General features: G+C 41.7%; 1 protein-coding gene across 3 annotated transcripts; it reads right to left on the reverse strand.

The window, feature by feature from the left end:
* Nucleotides 1-7,239: 7,239 nt before the first annotated feature.
* Nucleotides 7,240-22,665, reverse strand: LOC121460855 (alpha-fetoprotein-like). 3 transcript variants are annotated; one of them, XM_041671502.1, is made up of 14 exons: nt 22,618-22,665; nt 21,381-21,513; nt 17,871-18,082; nt 17,514-17,646; nt 16,482-16,579; nt 15,279-15,408; nt 14,463-14,677; nt 12,353-12,485; nt 11,651-11,748; nt 11,010-11,148; nt 9,340-9,563; nt 8,200-8,332; nt 7,644-7,698; nt 7,240-7,368 (listed from the first exon to the last, which is right to left on the reverse strand). In XM_041671502.1, the coding sequence occupies exons 2-13, from the start codon at nt 21,471-21,473 to the stop codon at nt 7,654-7,656; spliced, it is 1,653 nt and encodes a 550-aa protein (XP_041527436.1). In that variant the 5' UTR covers nt 21,474-21,513; nt 22,618-22,665; the 3' UTR covers nt 7,240-7,368; nt 7,644-7,653. The 3 variants fall into 3 exon arrangements, with proteins under 3 accessions (XP_041527436.1, XP_041527437.1, XP_041527435.1); XM_041671503.1 differs by lacking the exon at nt 22,618-22,665 and adding an exon at nt 21,749-21,827; XM_041671501.1 differs by lacking the exon at nt 22,618-22,665 and having other exon boundaries at nt 21,381-21,587.
* Nucleotides 22,666-23,054: the final 389 nt, after the last annotated feature.

Here is a 23,054-nt window from a genome sequence, read left to right on the forward strand (position 1 = left end):
GTGAAAGAGGAAAAGAGGAGCTAACACATTAAAAAGGAAACACACTGTAAAAGCATTAAGTTTCTGGGGCCTTGAAGGTGGCCCGGTCCATAAAGTGCTTGTCTGGAAGTAAGAAAACCTGAGTTTAGTCTCCAGAACTTGCGCAACTCAGACATGCTAGTGTATACTTCTAATCACCCAATGCCGAAGAGTATAGGTGAGCAGGTCCCCGAGACTCTGCTGCCAGCCAGTCTACACCATTTGATGGTGTTCAAGCCACTGAGAGACTCTAACACACACACACACACGTACACACACACACACATGTACACACACACATACACACACACATGTACACATACAGTGGACAACTGAGAACCAAAACCAGAAGTTGTCCTCTGGTTTCCACGGGAATACACAAATGTACAGGTGCACACACACACACACACACACACACACACACACACAAACGGCTGCACTGTGCAACTCACAGAGACAAGCAAAGCATAGTTTCACTTGTAATAAAAAAAATTAAAGTAATATATTTACTAAATCTTTAAAAACAGAACAAAGACAGCACTGAAAACATAGAATTCTGGAACTATATAGAGAAAAAAGTGCTCATATATCCAAAGCTTTTAGAAAACAAGTTTTTTAGTAATGACTTATAATCTTTTTTTCATTACCCAAGTATTAAAATTATGGATATTTATTTTTTTATTTTTTTTATTTTCATGAGAGAATTAATATGAACTTTATTTTATTAGACTCTTGGGTTACTTGGTTTTCATATTGTGGGGGAATAATCTAAAACCAACAGACTTTCCACAAACATCCAGATATGCGATCCAGATGTGTATTCCAGATGTTCATTTCAGATGTTCAACCCAGATGTGTGAACCAGATGGTCAATCCAGATGTGTGAACCAGATGTTCATTCCAGATGTGCGAGCCAGATGTGCATCCCAGATGTTCATTTCAGATGTTCAACCCAGTTGTGTGAACCAGATGTGCGATCCAGATGTTCGATCCAGATGTGCGATCCAGATGTTCATACCAGATGTGTGAACCAGATATTCAATCCAGATGTGCGAACCAGATGTTCATTCCAGATGTTCATCCCGGATGTGCGAACCGGATGTTCAATCCAGATGTTCGATCCAGATGTGCGACCCATATGTTCATTCCAGATGTGCGATCCAGATGTTCATTCCAGATGTGCAATCCAGATGTTTATTTCAGATGTGTGAACCCGATGTTCATTCCAGATGTGCGACCCAGATGTTCGATCCAGATGCGCAAACCAGATGTTCATTCCAGATGTGCAACCCAGATGTTTATTCCAGATGTGCAATCCAGATGTTTATTCCAGATGTGCGAACCAGATGTTCATTTCAGATGTGCAATCCAGATGTTCATTTCAGATGTGCAATCCAGATGTTCATTCCAGATGTGTGAACCAGATGTTCGTTCCGGATGTGCGATCCAGATGTTCATTCCAGATGTGCGAACCAGATGTTCATTCCAGATGTGCGATCCAGATGTTCATTCCAGATGTGCGAACCAGATGTTCATTCCAGATGTGCGATCCAGATGTTCGTTCCAGATGTGCGATCCAGATGTTCATTCCAGATGTGTGATCCAGATGTTCAATCCAGATGTGTGAACCAGATGTTTGTTCCGGATGCGCGATCCAGATGTTCATTCCAGATGTGCGATCCAGATGTGCGACCCAGATGTTCATTCCAGAAGTTTATTCCAGATGTTTATTCCAGATGTTCATTCCAGATGTGCGATCCAGATGTTCGATCCAGATGTGTGAACCGGATTCTCATTCCAGATGTGCGATCCAGATGTTCATTCCGGATGTGCAATATATGTATATACATACAGTTTCTTTTTCCATTTATTCTTTTCTCCATTCTTTCTATTTCCAAAGCCTCCTAGTGTAGTAATACGAGCGGCGGGGCTGCATCCCAGGCACCCGGCCGCCTGCATGGCTAGCTTTACCTGAAATAATTACACGGAAACTGTATTCTTTTAAACACCGCTTGGCCCATTATATCTAGCCTTTTCTTGGCTAACTCTCGCACCTATACTAGCCCATTTCTTATAATGTATGTAGCCCACGAGCTGGCTTACCAGGAATGATCTTAACCTGCGTCTGCCTGGAGTGGGAGAATCATGGCGACTCCCTGACTCAGCTTCTTTCTCCCAGCATTCTATTCTGTTTACTCCTCCCACCTATGTTTTAACCTATGAGGGCCAAGCAATTTCTTTATTGCTTAACCAATGAAATCAACAGATTGATATATGACACTCCCCCATCACTCCTAGTCTTCCTTTTTCTCTCCTGATCCTCTGTTTTTTTTTCTTTTTTTCCTCCCAGCCTCCCATTTCCCTCCCCCTCCTCCCATTTCTCTCCCCCTCCCCCACTCCTCTCCCCCTCCCTCTCCAGTCCAAAGAGCAGTCAGGGTTCCCTGCCCTGTGGAAAGTCCAAGGTCCTCCCCCTCCATCCTGGTCTAGGAAGGTGAACATCCAAACTGGCTAGGCTCCCACAGAGCCAGAACATGAAATAGGATCAAAACCCAGTGCCATATTCCTTGGCTTCTCATCAGCCCTCATTGTCCGCCATGTTCAGAGAGTCCAGTTTTATCCCATGCTTTTTCAGTCACAGTCCAGCTGGCCTTGGTGAGCTCCCAATAGATCAATGGGTGATCTCAGTGGGTGGGTGCACCCCTCATGGTCCTGACTTCCTTGCTCATCTTCTCCCTCCTTCTGCTCCTCATTGGGACCTTAGGAGCTCAGTCCCCTGCTCAGTCCTATTTATTTGCTATTATATATGCACAATTTACTTATTTTCCTGTTATATATAACATGCCCTTTCTTCTAGGGATACATGATAATCACAGGGTCATTTTGGAGTATAGATTAACTTGGTTAGGAAAACTTGGCAATTAAATAAGAACTAGAAAGATAGATAGACCTATGATAATGACACTTAATATAACTGTTGATCAATACAGAAGGAGGAGGGGAGGCTCTAGTCAGTTCTCCTCTCTGATTTCTCCCAGATGTGAGTGCTCTCTGGAGGGGCTCCACTCTGGAGGACTGGAAACTGCACAGAGGACTCCGTGATGTGAGCTTCCATAGGTCATCACCCAGAGCAGGTGGCCCGTGATGACGCAGCTGTTTGGGATCTGCCATTTCCAGTAAGTAATCTTTTACCCATGTAGTCGCTAAACAGTATACTCACTGGGTTCCCCGGGTTCCTGACAGAATCCCTGCTTTGGTTTGTCACTGGCTCCCTTTCTGGGGTGAGGTCTCCCCAGAAAATTTAACAAACCTCTCTTGGTGGTTTGTTCTTATTTCACTACGTGGTTGTCTTCTTGTCTCTGGCCACTTTTTCCTTGAGTTCATTTGTCTAAGCACCGTGGTCCCTGCACTCCCTTGGTCCCATTTGTATGGAGCATCTGCTCTCGCCTCTTTGTTCCCAGTCTCCATGAGCTCTTCTAAGTGAAGTAAGTCCCACAAACAGCATGTAGCTGGCTCCCTTTGAGATCCAGCCATTCAGCCTGTACTTTTTAGGTTGACTGTCATCTATTGACGCTGAAGGTAATTATTGTAAGGTAAGAACACTCTATTGCTGTTTCATTCACTGTTTTCTGGCGGGTTTGTGAATACTTCGTTTCTTGTTTGTCTTCGTTTGTGATCTGGTGGCTTTCTGAAATACTACGTTTTCAATCATTCTTAGCTTTTGTGACTACAGTAAAGGTTCTGGTTTTGTGATCTTCTTTTATTTAAGGAAATTCAATAGTGACTGAATCCCTGTTTGTGTCTTTGGTGATGTAATCATTCCTTAATTCTCCCAAATCCTTGTGTTCCTCATTGTTACTGTGCAATCAAGGAAGATGCCACTACCTTAGACTGTCAAGTATCCTTGGTTACGAATAGGCCTTCACTTTTTGTGCTAGCCTGGGAGCATGGATTGGGGGAGAAGGGTGTGAGGCAGCTGGCAATTTCCTCAGTAAGCAGTGTTTGCTGCTGGCTTTTCTGAGGCTGGGCCACTGTAAGAACAGGCAGGGCCACTGGCTGAGCCCCACTGTCTAGCGAGACCATCAGTAGGCTCTGAAACCTAGCAGATCTGTTGCTGTCTGGCAGTTACAATCATCTCTGATCCAGCAAAATACAGGCTATATTCTCTCTTGTTACTGTGCTGGTGTGAAATGTCTCCACAGGCTCTCAAGTTGGAATACTTGGTCTCTAACTTGTAGCATTCATTTTGTGTCTGTGATGGGGTGGGGTTGTGAAACCTCTGGAAAATGGGCAATAAAGAATGTAGGCCGCCAGAGAATATCATGAGGATTATAGTTTGGCCATCTATCTTGGCTCCTATTTCTGGTTTCTGGTCACAAGTAGCTGCTAAATGTTTTTAATTCATAGAGAGAACCCTTGGCCATACCTTTCCTGCCCTGATAGATTCTGAGTCCTTGTACTGTGAGCCAAAACAACCCTCCCTCACAGTTACTTCTTCAGATATTACACCAAGCGATGCAACTCCTATGCCAAACCCAGTAGGATGGCTGTTTTTGTACTCTGCACTTCAGAAGGGTTGAAGTCTGACTTTCCGTCAGGCTGATTAAAAGAGACCAGAGCAGGAACTGTTGTCCATAGATGTCACAACTGTAGCTCACTTCTGTGACTTGGGGAGGCATCTGAAGCTGGGCTGTGTTAGTGTTAGTGTTTGTGTTTCTAGGTGGGCATGCTAATACCCCATGCTCTGTGAAATGAACATTGAGAACCCTGGGGTAGGTTCTGGTGCTGGATGGTGGAGCTCATTCAGCCAGGTTGAGGTTCTCTCTCTTAGGAATACAAAGTCTAGTCTAGAAGAGATAATAAAAATTTAGTGTAAACTCTACAACATTTTAAGTGAACTTAGCGAATCAACATCACTGAAGTATGATTGATACTTAGTTAACTGCAAATATTTAAAGAGACAAATGTTTGTGTGAAGCCATCATCGCAATCAAGATGGTGGACATACAGCCATCACCTCCAAAATGGCCTCAGAGCCCTTGGTAATCCCTCCCTCCAACTTCTTGTTATTCTGTCCTCAAACAAGCCGTGATCTCTCCATCCTGTCATTATACAGTGATATACATTCTCTCTATTTTTATATGGAATCAATAATAAAATGTGCATTCTGTTATCTTACTTTTCATTAATTGTTCCTGGGAGTGGTAGTTGTGCTCTTTGATATGTCAATTGTCATAGTTTTCCATGCATCACAAATGCAAATATTCCATGCTCATCTCACCAGCCCACCTATTGTACAATTTTGTTGCTTTCAATTTTAAGACATTTCAGATAAAGCTGGAAGATTTAAGTGCATTGTGTGTGTGTGTGTGTGTGTGTGAACATAAACATCTTTGCAGTAGATAACAAGGAGCAGAATGTCTGTACCATAATGTATGTGTGTCTAAATTCAAATTCACAAACAGTTGAACCATTTGACATTCCCATAAGCAAAGTGTGAGACCTAAGCTTTCAGAAACCTGCAGATAATTGATATAGTCAATATTTTAATTACAACCATTCTAGTAGGTGTGTGATCGATCATGCTCCATTTTACTTTTAAGTGATGATTTATATTTGGTGTGTTTTCTTGGTTTGTTTGGTTGGTTGGTTAACCAACTAGTTGGTTGGTTTTGCCCTCATGCCCACTTGGTACAGTGTGGGTAAAGACATCAGTTAGTTACTTTTTCCTTTTTATTGTGTTGTGTTATTTGCTGCTTGTTTAGTGGTGTGGCAGGTCCTTCTATCTATGTGTTGTTCATGGTTAATGAATAAAGATGGGCCCTCCTTCTACACTTTAGTTTTGAGGGTTGGTTAATATCATCTGGATACAAGTAAGCTCTTTGTCACATATGATTTGCTTGTCTTTGCCTTGAAAAAGCCTTTCTCCTAATCTCGGATTCATCTGTTTTCATTCTGTTGACGATGTCTTCTAGAGTTGAATGAAATTTTCAATTTATTTCTTCATGGATTGTGCATTTGGTGGCATATTTAAGAAGAATGAGTCTGCCTCTCAAACCAAAATATTTTCTAAGTTTTGTAATTTTGCAGGTTGCACGATGATCCACTTTAGTTCATTGTGTGTGGTATAAAGAATAACTCTTAGTTCCCCAAGAATGTAGGGCAGATTTCCAGTTGTTTCAGAGCCATGTGTTAGAAAACCTTCCCCTTGCCTGTGGTTTAGTCATCACACTACAAATATCAGTTATCCATATTTGTGTGAATTCATATCTGTCACACTGGCCTGTTTATCTGCTTTTACATAAATGTTCTATTTTTGTTAATGTAGGTTTATAAAGTCCTTAAAATAAAGTAGTCTGGCCCTGATATTTCATCTTCCAACCTCCAAACTGTACACACCTCGTTACTTCTAAAGACTTCTTTAACCTTTCTCAACACTGTTTTGTAGTTTTCTGTGTACAGCCTATTCATATCTTTTGTAATGTTTGCTTCTAAGTGTAATGGATATACTCCCAGAAGCCATCTGTGCTGCTTTGCCATGCCCAGTCCATTTGGTGTGTTCTTCTCTTTTGTGGAAAGCCCTGTTCCAGGGCTGGACTAGAGAACCCACCCTCATCTGCCTAGAGTCTTCAATGACTGTGCCAATTTCCTCTGTCAAACTGATCTCGCCCACCCTGCGGTTCTCTCGGCAGCATGTTATCACCTCTTTACGGTCACAGCTTAGTGCCATTGCTTTTGTATTCTCTCTCTTACTCTCTACCAAAGCAACCAGTGACTAGGGAATCAGCGACCATAGAGTGACTATTCCTGAGAAGGAGGTCTGCCAGCCAGACAGCGCTCAACTGCAGCACAGTGGACATGTTTTAAAATGCTTGTGAATAGAGAAGCAAACAAGATTAAGAAGAAATACATGTTGGATTTTCATGTATCCTATGAAAGCATAATAACTTCATTTCTCATGATCTGTTTCATTTTTCACTAGGACACCTAAGTAGTCATATAAGGAGCACTGGGGCCAGGCAGCATCTAACCGTGGTTATCTCGAGAATGCTTTCTCAGATCACCAAGGCATCTAGCCTCTAGTGTGATAGATCCATTGTGGGTGGCTTTCATCTTTTACGACACCACTACTTGTGACTTTTAATAGGACCCGTTTTAGGCCATGACATGTAGGTCTCTCTAAAGAAATTATGTTTTCATAAATGAGCAGACTCAGAGAAGAAAACCAGTTAGGAAGTCTTTATTTCTTAGGGAGGGAAGTCTCACATGAAGTCTTCACCATGTCATTAAAGTAGTGTCAGTGACAAGGAGGCCAGAAAGCTCTCACCAGCAACTCATTTGGTCCTCAATTCCCTGTGAAATATAAAAATAGCTTATGTTATTAACTGAGTAGGCAGAGAAGATAAAAATGTTTGCTGATAGGAATGTAGGAAGTCCTGAGGACGGCATCCTCTGAAGCCTTTGAAGTCTCCCAACCTTTGTTTCAGTATTTTAAAACTAAACCTGTTTTATTATATTACATTCATTTGAAAGAAAACTAATGGTATTTCTTAGGTTTCTCATCATTATGGGTTGATATTTTGGGAGAACTAGCACCATTCTGTAGCCTGGTCTGAAACTGTTGTTACCTGAAGGAGTTTAAACTCCCAAAGCAGCACGAGTTCTTGAAATCAACTTCGGACCCTGAAAGTCAAGAACACATAAAAATGTTCAGAGAGAGGGATGGGGGATGGTGCCAGTCACAAGGTCAGCTAAGACAATTCCTTATTTCTACCATGGCTGTACAAAAATATGCTCCTCATGAGTTCAACTGTATGTCCTAAACATTTTCTCCTGATGTCTCGGTTACATAACACTAACTAGTGAACCCTTTTGATCCAGTTCATGAAAACTGATTAGCTTTAGCTCAGAAACAGTCTACATTATCATCAATTTTATATATATACATATATTTATATATATGTATATATATATGTAAAATCATTCTCTCTTAGGAAATTACTGGTTCTCTTAATATAGTTTAAATTTTTAATTCTTCCTAGTACTTAGAAAAAATGTTATTATTCTAAACCTCATAACATTTTCAAAGAAAACTTAAATTTAAGTTGCAGAATTGTAGTCTATTATTTCCATCCTTTACTGCTGGATACTCCATGCCAAGACTTTGGGGAGTAAAGCACACACCTCTTCTGCAAAACAGACGTCCCGCTCCTGGGCTTGGCAGCACTTCTCCAGGAAGCCAGAGAAATCGGCAGTGACAGCCTCATACTGCACCTCTGTTATGCTGGGCCTTTGCTTCACAAGGTTAATGAGAAGCCTGGGGTTTAAAACAAAAGGAGATATAGGAGAGTCTGTCGTACATGGGCATTTTCCCAACATGCTTTGAGTAGAATTTTTTCTGAGCTCCCACCCTCAGCCATCACTCCTTATTGTCATCACTGTTGGACTTTGCAATCATATTTCTCATCAGAAAGACTCAGGCTCAAAACATGCCAAGGTGCTGGCCTCCCCTGGTGCAGGTGAGATGAAACACCATATCAGGATCCTACATGCTTCTACGGGGTGAACGGTGATCGCTGTCTGGCTTACCTACTTTATCCTTTCCTTTTCCCTCTTCTACAGTGTGGTTTATTCATGCACACAAACCCAGATGTCTAGATGCTGACACCGGCCATTGTCACACCTTAACCTAAGGATCCCTGGCTCCCTACACTCCTCACGGATTACATGTTGGACTTAGAGTCATGAAGGCAATAGAGAAGGCTTGGGTGGGGGGTGGGGGAAAGCATCATTCTGATTACCTTTGAAACACTCCTCTGGCCGGGGTGAAGAAAAATGGAAGAATCCCATGTGCGAAGTCAGTGATTATGAAATTTAAGTTAAAATGCATGGGCATTTGAAGAATGTAAGTTTTACCGGCTTCATCCCCATCATTACAGAACGTCTCTTGTCATGAATGAAATTTGTGTTTATTCTTTTTTTAACAATATTGTTGAGTCAGATATAGTTAACCTGCTTATAACCACACGTTCCCCATAGCTGGAATGGAAGTCACAGACTCACACACAGATCTCCCCTGATCTTTCAGAATAGACCATCCATTTTCCTTCTACCCAAAATACATCACAATTGTTATGACAGAGACAATTTTTCATAAACAGAAAATTGTCTGCCTTAGTGGATTTTTTCCCCAAAACCAACTTCGCCCACAAGGCTGTATGAACTCTGAAACAGAACTAATTTTAAAGAGATTCTTTAGTGCATTTATGGTCTAGTGAACCTGTGAAATGTCAAGCTCCATGGTGGAAAATAAAAATGTCTTACTCTTGTTTCATGGTCTGCAGGGCTTTGCCCTGAGCTTGGCACAGATCCTTGCTCAAGGTGAATTTGTCAGCAGAAAATGGTGGAGGGACGTAGCTTTCATCCCTCACCAAGCTGGTGAGGCATGGCCTCCTGTTGGAATAGGAAGAGTTGCAGCAGTGGCCGATACCGGGGTTCAAAGGGTTTGCTTCGTGTCTTATACACAAGTGTCCAATGAAAAGGTCGGCCTTGTTGGGAGAAGGAAAAAGCAGAAAGCAGGGAAATGAAATGAGCTACCAAGCTGACTCCCATTTCCAGAAATCTCATGTAGTGACACCCAATGTCCAGGACCTTACTATGTGGTAGCAGATGCTAACACATGTGATATGGATGAAAGCCATGTGACTGTCCAAAATATGCTTCTAACTGCATACAGACTTTCAAAAAAATATCTCTATCTGATGTGTACAAATCAATGGGTAAGTCGTTTTCTCTGTGTATCTGGTTGAGTTTTGCTTTTATTTAAATATTTATTTTATTTCTAATTATACGACTTAGGGGTGGTAAGTGCAGTTGAGTGTGGGTGCTTGTGGAAGGCAGAGGCACCAAATCTCTGGATCTAGAGGAAAAGGTGTTTGAGAGCCATTTTCAGTAGAATCAAAATTGGGTCCTCTACAAGAACAGTACACACTTTTTTGTTTTGATTTGGTTTGGTTTTTTTCCAGACTGGGTCTCACTGTGTAGCCCTGACTGTCCTGGAACTTGTTCTGTAGACCAGGTTAGCCTCAAACTCAAAGCTCTGCCTGCCTCTGCCTCCTGAGTGCTGGGATTAAAGCAGTACACACTTTCAATTGTCCAAGCTATCTCTTCAACTTGAGTTTGGGTTTTGATGCAAAGAATCACTTTCTGAAGGTAAGACTAGAACAAATCCAACCTTTGCAGTTTTTTCTACACACACACAAACAAAACTAATAGAAAAAAATGGGTAAGTGTGTGTTTAAGCTTTAACATAGATTCTTCCTATTTTACATATTTTTAAGATATCTCTTAAACACCTAGTTATAAATTTTAATCATTTTTAGCGTAATTGTGTGCTTACTATTCTCAGGCTAAGCCTATGTGAATTATTCAGATTACCTAGTCTAAGACGGTCAATCTACAAAAATGGTACAATTTTTATTCTCAAATATCAAACACAAACACCTCAAGCTTAGTGGCAGAAGTCCCCTTTCAATGTGACATGAAAATGAAGGGGTTATTATCCAGAACACGGGTCTTACTCCTGTACTTTACCTTGGAAACAAACTGCCCCAAATATCACCGTGATGATAAGACTGGCCTGCAAAAGGCAGATCCCTAAGTATGGATAAAAGAACACAACTTTTTGCAATCTATTACAAGCAAAGCTTTGCCTTTCCTTTCAATATTAAAGTGAGACTTTAGAGAATAAGAAGTAATAAGTTGAATAACACATTGGCTATTATCCTTCCTATGCATAAAGCTTGGTTATATGTTCTTGAATAAAGCGACTGCACGCACTTCTACCAGGTGTTTTAGGATAGGAAGCCCCGTTAACGGCAAACCAATGAGAAACAGCACGACCACACCTGCCTCTGGCTGAGCTCACTAAAGAAACCAAGCGACACCTTCTCCACATAGGTTTCCATGATTTCTCCTGGCATGGAAATACTCACCGCTCCCTCACCACAGGCAGACCATTTATCCTCACTGAGCCGGCAGCACGTGGAAGCAATGCCCACCATCTTCCTCGTGAGGTCTATCAGCTCCGCGGAGGTCAACTGAGGGACTTTCCTCGTGTAAGCAATGAGGAACCTGAAAGAGGTATTTTGACAGTGTCGTCACGAGTTTTTGCTCATTACTCCTCCTCAAGGACCTACTTTTGGTGTCAGAAGACATGAGGCTTGTGGCCCAGCAATGGAGAAGTCTCCCTTCTGCCAACCACCCCTCATATCCCTGACCTCCCCACACATCCCTATGGGGTGCAGATGACGCGGTGGACTGCTTTCTTCCCAACCTCAGCACTTTGATTTCAACTGTGATCTTTGGTTGTTGGAACCTTGGCCGGCTGTGAGCCAAGGAACAGACACCTCTCCTGCAAAAAGCTGCAGGGTTTTGGGAACCCGCGGCCAATTCAACAGCTCAGACTGCACAAGTGTTCTTGTCAATTAAAAGGGAACAATCACGTAATTGAATTTATACTGACTTCTATCCAACTTTGGATGAAGTGAGAGTAGCAATGGCTTAAGAATGTCAATTCATGTTCCCCTCACCTATTAATAACTTTAAATCACTGAAAACACTAGAAAAACCGTACTCATTTTGTAAGTAGTAGGGCCCCATCTTCTGGAAGGCAGCACAGCTCTGCTTAGCCAGTGCCTGGCTCTCCTGGATGTGCTTCTCAAGCTCTTCTTCCTAAAAATGCAGACAGCGTCACATGCATTTCTCACCCCTCCCAGACACACAAGCATTAAAGATGATAGAGTGTGACCTTTTATGAGAATTAAAACAGATGAACTCTAGAGGATATAACCACTGGATAGAGGATTGCAGTTTCCGTATAAGATTTTTGTCTTCTCTGAGCTGTCAAATAATGAATATTCTCTCTATTCTACTCACCATAGAGCTTTCGACTAACTTTTTTTTCTTATATAAGTCATTGGTTAGTGTGGCTAGCATAATTACTTAGTGGTTAGATTACTAGTTTATAACTAGCTAATTGCTAGTTAATAAAGCTAATTTTATTTTAATTATTCTAATAAAATAGTTTATGCTTTATTATTCGGTGAGGAGCATTGCCAAAGAGCACTGCGGAAGCCATGCCAACTTTGAGAAGTAGATTTCCTTTCCTTCTCCTTTGACGTGGACTCAGTGCCCCAACTCCGTTCCCCAGGCTCACAGAGCAGGTACCTTTACCTGCTGAGCCGTGAGTCATCTCACCGGTTCACAAACAGTATTTTCAGTGGTTCCCATCAGTGCAGGTTTAGAGACTATCCCCTAAGTTCTAGAACTAGCTTACCCCATTGTTCTGGCATGCAGGTGAATCTTCAGCCTGGGAACACTTCTCCATTATCTCCTGGTGTGTTTTAACAATTCTTAGGATGACTGGGACAGCAAGCATGGTGTTTCTTCTTGAATATTCATAAATAAACCTGAAATATGTGGGAAAAATATCATGTTTTTGGAACTAAGGCAAAGTTACACTGTTCATTCCCTAAGTATTCCAATATAGTAGTCAGAGCAGAGCACATTAAAAACTCAAATAGCAAGTGGAGCAGAAAAAAACAAACATAATTTGAATTCTATGAACAGCAAAACTATCGACTGCACCAATAGTCTAAAATAAAAATCACCCTGTAAAATGTCCTTTCACAAAATCATGACATTTTCCAGAAAATAGAACTGGCAATCATTAGGTTAAGTGAATAAGCCAGAGTCAGATAAACAGTGCCTATTTTCTCACATGTATAATGTAGGTCTAAAACTATGTATGCATGTGTGTGAAATGATTTTTAATTAAAGAAGAATGTTGCAAATAATGCTACTTTGTTTTGTTTTGTATCCCACTTTGGCTTTTTAGCTGTGCGATTTATAATCATTCATTCAACAGATATGTTTTCCAGACTGTCCTGGATGCTAAAATTGCTCTGAACAGTGAAGAGCTAACACCATGAAAGAGAAAAATACCTCTCCTCCCCCAAGCATTTGTTATAAGGAGGCAGAAGCAAGCTTAACTGGATCATCTATCTTCATTGGAGAAAAGAAAGATGGAGGGCAGGAAGAGGGCTTGCACCCAAAGAGGCGTGGTCACTAATTTGGCTTGTGGTCAAGCACACCTCCTTTGGGTAAGTGATCCAGCGGCAGAGGAGTACGTGGAAGAAGGACAAGGCCTTGGAGGAAGATCCTGCTTAGCTGAGATTTCCACTGAAATTTCTTTGCCACTGAAGGCCTATTTCTATGAAGAAAATTATTAACTTTTTTAGATCTCTATGCATATATAAACCTAAGGATAGCTCTTTAGTATAAATTGTGCTCCAGAATTATAGATATTGGTAGTGTTTACTTATACCAACAACAACAACAACAAAAAAACATCTCTAGATGTGTCTCCTAAACCTAGTCTTTGTTTTGGTTTTCACAATCTTATTTAGCAGTACAAATGATGAAAAACTGATTTTGACACAACAAAAGAGCTACATCTTCTGGGAAGAATGGGGAGAAAATTGAGCCATCGTTTTCATTGCTGCGTTAGAACCAGGCTCGTAAATTGAGAAAGGCCCTGGAAAATCGTTAAGTTTAATGTCCTAATAGCTGCACGGAATCCTCTTCTAACAGCATCCACAGGTACATACAATAAAGGAAAAGGTATTAACTTGACTGTTTGCAAATAGAATGAGTACGTGGCTATTGATTATACTACAAAAATTACCATTGTGCAAGTATCGCTAAACACATTTTCATTGGCTTAAAAAGTCAATAAATAGCAAGCAACCTGCTACGGTGAAAGGCCTTATATCTGGCTCTAGCTGTTGAGTTATATTTAGGGGAACGGTTCTTAAAAGCATTTATAGCAAGAGACTCTATTCGTGATCTTAAGCTCTTCTTGTTTTTAAATTTAATTTTCTTTATCTATTAGTTCTGGAGGAGGAACACATATGCCATAGCATGTGAGCGTTGTCAAGTAGCACTTTGGGAAATTGGTCCAATCATCCCAGTTCCCTTGGTTTAAACTCAGGTGGTCAAGCTTGTGTAGCAAGCACTTCTTACTCTCTGTGCCACCTTGGCAGTCTAAGCTTTCCTTAATACAGAAATATCTAGATTATCTTTATAAGTTCATGGTGGCTATCATATGAGATACTTTCTCCTTTCAGAGAAAATATAAAACAATATTTAGATTCATAAGCAAGCCAAATAATAGTGGTCATTGTGGAAGTCTGGTCTCTCTACCATAGATCTCACTCCCTAGTCTCTAGCTCTGTGGTTGTGAACCCTTGGGTTCACCGCATCTAGACAGACAGCCTCAACGGAGCTCAAAACCTATAGCCATCATCCCCCATTCCCACACAACAAAGCTTCCAATCACACGATGGTCTTGATCATTGTGAACACACATTTACAGGGAATGTTACCTTGCCATGTACATGATTTTTTCCTCTGAAGAAAATTGGCCAAAATTTCTATCTCCCAAAACCTCATTTAGGTTTGGAGACAACCCTTCAGGTTTGTCGTCATTTTCTGCATGAATTATGCAATAGCCAAGTTCCAGTGTGGGCAATTTGCAGCATTCTGCTGTTTTGCTTGACAGAATATCTTTTTGAGAGCATATATATGACATGATTTTTTCCTGAAATGGGCATAACACAATATAAGACTCAAAGATTTATCCTTTGGGGTAGACACTTGAAGCTTGAAGGGAAGTGGAAGAAGAGATAGAGAGGTGAAGGGAAAAACCAAGGATCAATACGGGCTTTTGCCCCGTCTCTCTTTCTGTCTTTACCCCCTCTCTCTTTTCCCTTTTTATTCTGCTCAATCTTGCTTTCCCTCGTTGCTTTCCAATTTATTGCAGACCTCTTCCCATAGTTTTTATCTATGTCCTACTTTCTATTTTAGCAGAAAAAAAAGTCTCCAAGAAAAGAAGGAAAAGTGCTGCTCAAACCAGATAACACCTTTTTATTGGTACTGAAATTTTCCAGTGGACAAAATTTACAGGCATTCTACCCTTGCTAGCTCTCCCCTCCAAATTGATCAGAAAGATATGCAGTGAGCCACTCTGACCTCCAGAGGGCAGTCTCTAGATAACGAACCGGCGCCTGGAGAGAAAATCTGTAACTTCACTGAGCCACCGGCCTTGTGCCCTGCCTGGCCCAGGTGGCCTTCATTTAGAATGAGCTGAAGTGAAAAGAGAGGCGACAGAAACCATCTCATAGGAAGAGAGAGACTCCTACCCCATCCTGCAGGCACTCCAGCGCGTTTCCTAGACAGCACTCCTCGTGGATGTGAGCCACATCCAGGACCAGCTTCTCAATCTCAGTAAAATTCGCCTTGGGGAACTTCTGACTCATCTTAATAATGGTTCTGGGAGAGGAAGATTTTTTTTTTAAATCATCTTGTTTATCCATCAGAATAAAATTGCATTTTCTATAGAGTATCTGTTGAGTGAACCTCCAAGGGGGAAAGATCTGAGATGCCTTATTTTACAAGAAATATGTCTTAGATCTCATCAGCTTTGGCCCCACCTCTCTAGGTGAAAGCTAGTAATTTACAGCATCGCAAAGATTTTCTAGGGACTCAAGATCCGCGGTGTCCTTGTTTGTTCTTCCCTGACCCGAGCATTTGGTGCCCTTGTGGCACACATGGTGGCATTTGTCTATACTTTGAGCAGGCAGGAAGTGGAGGTAGGAGAATGGGGAACGCGAGTCCAGCCTCGACTACCAGATTCTGCTTCAAATAGGTATTTTTATGGCAGAATAACTGAGGAAGGGGCAGAAAAAATTTTGGAAAATAACACTTGCTTTTCATTTCATAGAAATAAATACTTGTGAGAAACCAGGGAGAAGTGCAGATGCACAAATCAGTGAAAGGAACGAAGTGGAGAAGACTCAATGTCGGAGACAAGCCAGCAGCTCAAGGCAGAAGGACAGTTTAAAATAAAGCTGCCTCCAGCTAGGGACTCCGTTCATCCGCGCCAATGTCCGGCTTCCTTGAGTCATTGCAGCGGATGAAGAGGGGGCGGTAGCCGGGGAGCGTGCGGCTTTTATTGCTGATAGATACATCATGCCTCTGCTGTAATTGTTTCTTCATTTCTATTTTACTCCTACGGTGGATTTTTAAGGTACTTCATGGATTGACCGCTAACTTTCTAGCAGAATTGGGGGTAACTGAAGGGTAAGTCTGGCCTCTTCCAGGAAGTGCCGGCCTGTCTTTGGACCTCACTGCAAGACTGAAAACACCTATAGAGTCTCAGCTGCGCACAATACTCATGACTCACGTCATTCAGAACTCTCTTTTCACCTGCCATTGCCGGGTTCTAAAGCTGTTGCCTCAAGGAAAAATTTTAATGAGAAGCAACACTTGACAAATGACATTGAGAAAAATGAACACAACTCTACAGCGCCTGACTGATTGCCTCCATAGAAGCTTAAACTTACGTGGCCTGGAGATTGCGGGATCCAAACTTCTTTATTACTGCACACACGTGCTCATTCAGCAAGCTTCCTTCTCTTAGTTCCTTGGCAATTGATGCTCTCTAGATGCAGAAGAGGTGAAGTGTTTAAAAAGAGGAAGCGCATGTATTCTTTCCAAGAATCAAAAAAGCAGTGAATTCAGGCAATACATGAAAGTGCATGGAGGAATTTTTTTCTTACTAAACTTAGAATCACCAGACATTTAAATACATTACTTCTTAATGACTTTTAGATGAATTCTTATGTGTATATGGCTGAGATTTATTTAAAATACTTCAAAACAAAACATCATTGTTTTGATACTGGGACCATATGGACGGCTGTGCCTTTCCAGCCTCCAGGCAAGAAGCCTGCTGACTCCTGCTCCATTAAAAAACAATCTGTATTGAGGAAAGTCGTTTGATTCTTAGGAATCTGGGCCCAATTGGGGCTATATAACAAGACTGTCTCAAAAAGCAAGGAAAGCAAGCAAGCAAAAACCAGAAGCTGAAATAGGCTCCCTTTCGCTGATGTATGAACAACACCACCAATGTTCAGCTTCTTTAACTCTGGTTGAACTTGTCGTGTGATGTCAGTTATCCATGGGGTTGTTGATTGTGTAAGAATATTGTTTCATGTTTTTATAAGAAGCTATAGGGAGCATGTCATTGTTCTGCCCTGCAGAAGAGACACAGCTCCATCTTCCGTGTAGATTGCTATTACTTCCACTTTCTTTAAAGATTCAGTACATGCTGATTCATGGAGCCGCAAAGTACACACATTTTTACTTTGGCCTGCACTTGTGCCTTACCATTAGGGATATTGTTTCTAACTTTAACTATAAATATAAAAGGAGATTTCATTGATAATGAGAAGGATATTCAGTAGGATGGAAAAGAATGGCACACTCTCTGAAGACGATATTCTCCACACGAGCCATATTTCCACTCTTAACTCTGCTTTCCCGAGTCATAGCTAGACCTCATCTAGGTTCACAGAGCTGCACAGAGTTACCACCTTTGTCTGGAAGCATTCCTCTGAGTTCTCAGCTTTGCAGCATACTGGGACGGCCTTGTCGTACTGAGCAGCCAAGGAGAGAATGGCAGGCGCGTACATGAAGGGGTACCTTCTTGACACTTCGTAGACGACCCTGTGGAGGTGACAGCGCATGAAAATCTACTAACATGAATGGAAGGCAGCTACTCTGAAGTGAGAAAGAGATAACATCTCCAGAGGCTGGGTCTGCTTGTGGTCTGTCCCGCCTCGCACAGCCTGTATTTAACAGGAGCCCTGGCTATTATTCCCGAGTTCTACACATTCTGGAGTACCCTTGTAGACGGCAGAAACACTGACTGCCCTGGGGAGGGCCCTTACCTGTTCATGAACAGCTCCCTGTTTTCTTTGTATGCCTTGCAACTCTCAGCGGCTTCTGGGAAGTTAAAGGGCAAGACAGAGGCAGAAGCCGTCTTCTTGCGGGCAAGCAGACACTGGTGTCTTCCCTCCCCGCTTTGGCTGCAGCAGTCTGCGAATCCATACTTGTCAGAGAGTTCCTTCTCGTGGCAAATTTCTTCCAGAAACACAGGCATCTGGGAAAAGAAAGTCTTTTGTTTTTTGGGCTTTTTTGTTTGTTTGTTTGTTTTTTTATGAAAAGCCATGAACTCCACTGGAACACATGTGTGTCCGAAATGAAACCAGTAAATTAAGAAAGTCCCCTGCACATGTTCAAGAGGTTTCCTCTTGATCTGAAGTGATTACTTTCTTTGGTAGCTTTGAGGGTGAAGGGCTTCTAACTTACATCCTTAGGTAGCACATGTGACCGTGAGACATAGCTATTTTTTGTTAAAGGAAAGGGGGGGCCATGCGATCGTTTATCTTTCCTATCTTGATTTTAAATTAAGTGATTTTACTCTCTTATTTCATGAAAAATTTAGCCACCAGAAAATAAAATCTTTCCTCGTTGTTTTATAGATGCTCATTCCCTTTGGTCTTCTAGCAACAGGACAATAGTCTAAAATTGGATATTATTTCCAGTTAAGAATAGCAATGAGGCCGGGCGGTGGTGGCGCACGCCTTTAATCCCAGCACTCGGGAGGCAGAGGCAGGCGGATCTCTGTGAGTTCGAGACCAGCCTGGTCTACAGAGCTAGTTCCAGGACAGGCTCCAAAGCCACAGAGAAACCCTATCTCGAAAAAAACCAAAAAAAAAGAATAGCAATGACCTCAAAGTGGAGTAAAGATAGGACCGCCCTTCATTAGTCATAATTACAGATGTAGCTGCAAGGTCTTTAAGATGCTTTCGTCCTTAGTGCCTAAATTCACCGAGATTAGACAAGACTGGTATTCTAAAGAAAGTCTCTAAAAATGCATGTTTCATTCATTTTAGGAAAATCTTTAACTATTATGATTACTAACATTCTTAAAATCTTGACAGTCTTACTTAAGACTCTAATTCTCAATATTCCCCTTTGATTATTGATGTTCTCTGCTTGGTTAGGATAGTTTCTGTTCGTGATGTGGTCCTGGCTGCCTGAAACTCCCTATGTAAACTAGACTGGCCTCAAACTCGGATTCCCTTGCCCCCGCCTTCTGAGCCCTGAGATTACAGAAGTGTCCCACCATGCTTGTTTCAATCCACCCTTTTAGAGAAACATCTTGAATTTGCAGGGTCAAAGCACCCAATCTGTAACGTTATCCTGCACTCTAATTTAATAAAAAGTTGTGATACGAGGTGTTTGGGCATAATTCATATACACGTTTTTAACTGACTAACAGAGAAAGACAAAACCAAATATACAAACCAAGGAATATTAGCAACTCATGCATCTTAGCGTTTTAGGAAGCATCTGACGTTGTCAGCTTACTGGCTAGATTTCATAATGCCAGCAGTTTCCGTGCAAGCTTCTGGGGTTGAAAAGTCATCTAACCTATAGTCTTATCCCGTGCAAACTGTACAGTTGTTAATTGTACAGTAACAAATTAGCCTGGCTACCGTATATCCTTTGGTGCAACACAGGCATAGATTCCCAAGGGTGGGCCACGGTGCTCTGATTGGATTTCAGGCCAGCTCTCACAGTGTGGAGTTCATACCTGGCACTGTAAATTGAGCCATGAATCCACAGTTGAGTATTTCATAAGCCCTAAGAGAAAATCTACATCCATTTATTTGACTGGATGGGCATAGTATTAGACTGCCTTCTAAACACTCATCACGATAGCCAGAGCCTAGTGCAACCCTCAGCCTGCATCCCTGAATCTCCTATTGCAGGGGCTGCTGATTAATACAGAGATTCACGCTGATCAAAGTGCAAATCAGCGACTGTGGGGTGTTCAACCCTAAATGGGACACCTATAGAGAGGGGGCACTCTCTACCCTCAAGGGTCATGGTCCATTGGGAAAGGGGAGGAAGATTGTAAGAGCCACAGATTGAAGGAGAACTTCTGAAAAACTGTTTTCAGAACAACAGGGCAATTGTCCACGTGAAGTTACCATGGCTGTGGTTGTCTGTACGAGACCTGCGTAAAGCCAAGCTAGTCAAAACTCCTGCATGGATAGGAAGGGGCTCAGAAAGCCCCATCCTTTGCAGAGGAGTTATAGGAAGTCACTGGCTGCTGGAAGACAACCAAAGGTTTTCTATAGGGTGTGGCTCTTGGCACATGTGCCCGTGGATGGCCCTATGCCCATACACATGCTGGAAGAGACTGTGGATTTTTAAGAAAAAGAAACAAAACTGAGATAGAGACATAATAGTAGGGGCAATCTGGAGGGCGTGAAAGGAGCATGAATTGTGATTAAAATACTTTGGAAGAAAGTCTCAAAGAACACATTTTAAAATATGCATTTTTAGAAGATCTCTTATACAGTGCCCAGACACATAATATTTTGGCCACTTCAACTCCACTGAAACAGAGCTCTGGGAATTGTGCTCCATACTTGAATAATTCAAAAAATATATAAAGTCCATTTTCATACAAAAGCAAACTAAAGAATAATAACTATTTCTACACCAGGACGACTGTGTACTTAAACTCGGTTGTTCTTCTGAAGCTCTGACGTACCTGGGTACCAGACACTGATGCTCCTATGTGTTTGCTGTATCCGACAACCCGAACAACCTCACACTCACTGCGTACTGCTAAACAGTGGGAGGAGCTTGCTAAGGGCCTTATTTCTGGGGCCAGAGGTCCTCATTTAAACCAGTCCTGCCAAACTGCAGTTCCCTAAAGAAATAACTCCTCTGGGCCTCAGTGTCCTATCCAGGAAAACTGTCCCCAACCTTGGAGGATGATTATCGAGATTTAACTAATTTAATTATTATTGTTATATAATATAATAATAAAATTTTACATACAATTTTGATTATATAGCAGATAGGGATTGTTATATAACTTGATGATTTAGCATTTATAAATAAGATGGGGATTCTGACGATAAGCTGCAGCCAAGTTCTCTTAGCTCACTGGACAGATGTTCCGATTGGTGGACATCATCTTCCATATAGTGTTTCTATTAGCAACGCATTTGCCGTAATTCCTAGAAAGATGTCAGCAACACTGTGTGCCTAAGAGAAAATGACCCGCCATTCATAGTTAACGTAAATCTCCATGGCAACTCTAAATGGACTTAATGACACTCTGAATGATGTAGATATAAAAGCTCAAAGAAGAGAGTGTGTTCACAGTCACTCAGAGAACCTCACTCCGCAACCTTAGCCGGGTTGCCATGGTAACTGTGGCTCTTTTTAGCAGCCACTTGCATTGCATCAGAGCTGTTCAAGACTCCAGAACCAAACAAACCCTGCTTCCACACAGCCGGTTTTCAAATAACTAAACCACATCTTCCCGGCATCTTCTCTTCCACAGCCTCGGTGGTGGTTAGGTCACTCACCTGGTTTTCTAAACATCCTCCTTGCTGCTCTTCACTCGTGGGTTTCTTAATCACCTTCAACACGTCGCTCGTCATTTGGCTTACTTCCTCCATAGTGGCATCGGGAACAAACTGGGTAAAGGTGATGGTGACACTGAAATAAAACCACATACAGGGGCTTAGGGACCAGATGCGGTCACACTTGTCTTCCAAGAACAGCTTTCTCTCTGGGCGGCTTACATTCTGATCTTTTTATATGGCACCCCCCCCCCCCCCCCCCCCCCCCCCCCCCCGCTAAAGATGGATGTGAGATGGAGTTCTAGCCATTCAGAAATGAATGTCACTTTTCTTTCTGTCACCCTCACCCATAAATAAAGTGTAACTCTCACGAGTCAAAGTAAACGGATTTCCCGAAAATGTATGTCCTCCTTTCTGGACCACTGCTCACTGTGATGCACTGGTAACTGGGAAAACCTATAGTCCTTACAGTTTTCTTTTTCTTAATTTAAGCAAAGATTAAGTCAGCCCTCCAGCTACATTAGCTCCCATCATGACTAATTCAATCCTAGTTTGCGGTAGTCTCAGTTTGACTCAAAGTGGTGTGTGTCCAGGTTTCTGCATGCAAATATCACAAGTAACACATAGATTTAAATTTTTTACTGTAAAATTTCAAATGAGTAGAATGGAGGAAGATTTAAAGGGATAAAACGTCCTCCACAAATAACAAAAATAACCATATTCTACTTCCTATGACTTGATACTAAACAGTTTGCAACCTAGAGAATGCTGCAGTCTCTTCCTACTGGTATTGATAAGACAGATTTCTGCGCTCATACAGAGCTCTTACTGACTGCTGAGAAATTAATCTTTGGTTTTGAAAATCTGATTTGGTTTGCTTCATAGAATTCCAGGCAGTGTACAGGTTAATACGCAAGGCATTGCCCCAAAACTCAACATTTTGTATATCTATTTGATATTCCGCATAAGTGAAGCCTTAAAATTGCCCAATTCTCTCTCATAATTTTAAAACTAATATTTGGAGCCGAGTAGTGGTGGTGCACACCTTTAAACCCAGCATTCAGGAAGCAGAGGCAGGCGGATCACTATGAGTTCAAGGCCAGCCAGGTCTACAGAGTGAGTCCCAGGACAGGCTCCAAAGCTAACCCCTGTCTAGACCTGTCCCCCCCAAAAAAACTAATATTCAATTATCTAAATTTGTTTTTTGGTATGACATATCTGTAATGCAAGCAAAACTTACAGGTTAAGTAAATGCTTCTCTGTCGAGCACTGGGAAGAATCTAATGTAGAAGCTGGAAAACAAAAGAGATTTTGACAAGTGATTATCTCACCTGGGAGAGCAAGCACTGATGAATTTAAACCCTGATATCTTGATTTTACACTTGGGAAAACTCGAAGATTAAGAAACGAAGTTAACCAGACTGATCAATGCGGACGTGACACTATTTATCACCCTAACAGTACAGCGTTCTTATTGGCTTATTTTAGTAGCCTTTGGACATAATTATGCTACAGTTGGTGTGTTCACAGCGATGCTTTGAATAGAGTCAAACCTTAATGAGAATAAAAATGCTATGCTTTTAGTCAATCTCAAGGAACGAGGAGTGTGGCCTGGCTTCATGTCTTCTCATATATATGTACACATAAATAAATCAAGAATGATTGAGCATGGACTAC

This window comes from Microtus oregoni, unplaced genomic scaffold (genome assembly GCF_018167655.1).
Source record: "Microtus oregoni isolate MIOR12 unplaced genomic scaffold, Mior012 000021F_ref0000039, whole genome shotgun sequence".
NCBI classification, from domain to species: domain Eukaryota; kingdom Metazoa; phylum Chordata; class Mammalia; order Rodentia; family Cricetidae; genus Microtus; species Microtus oregoni.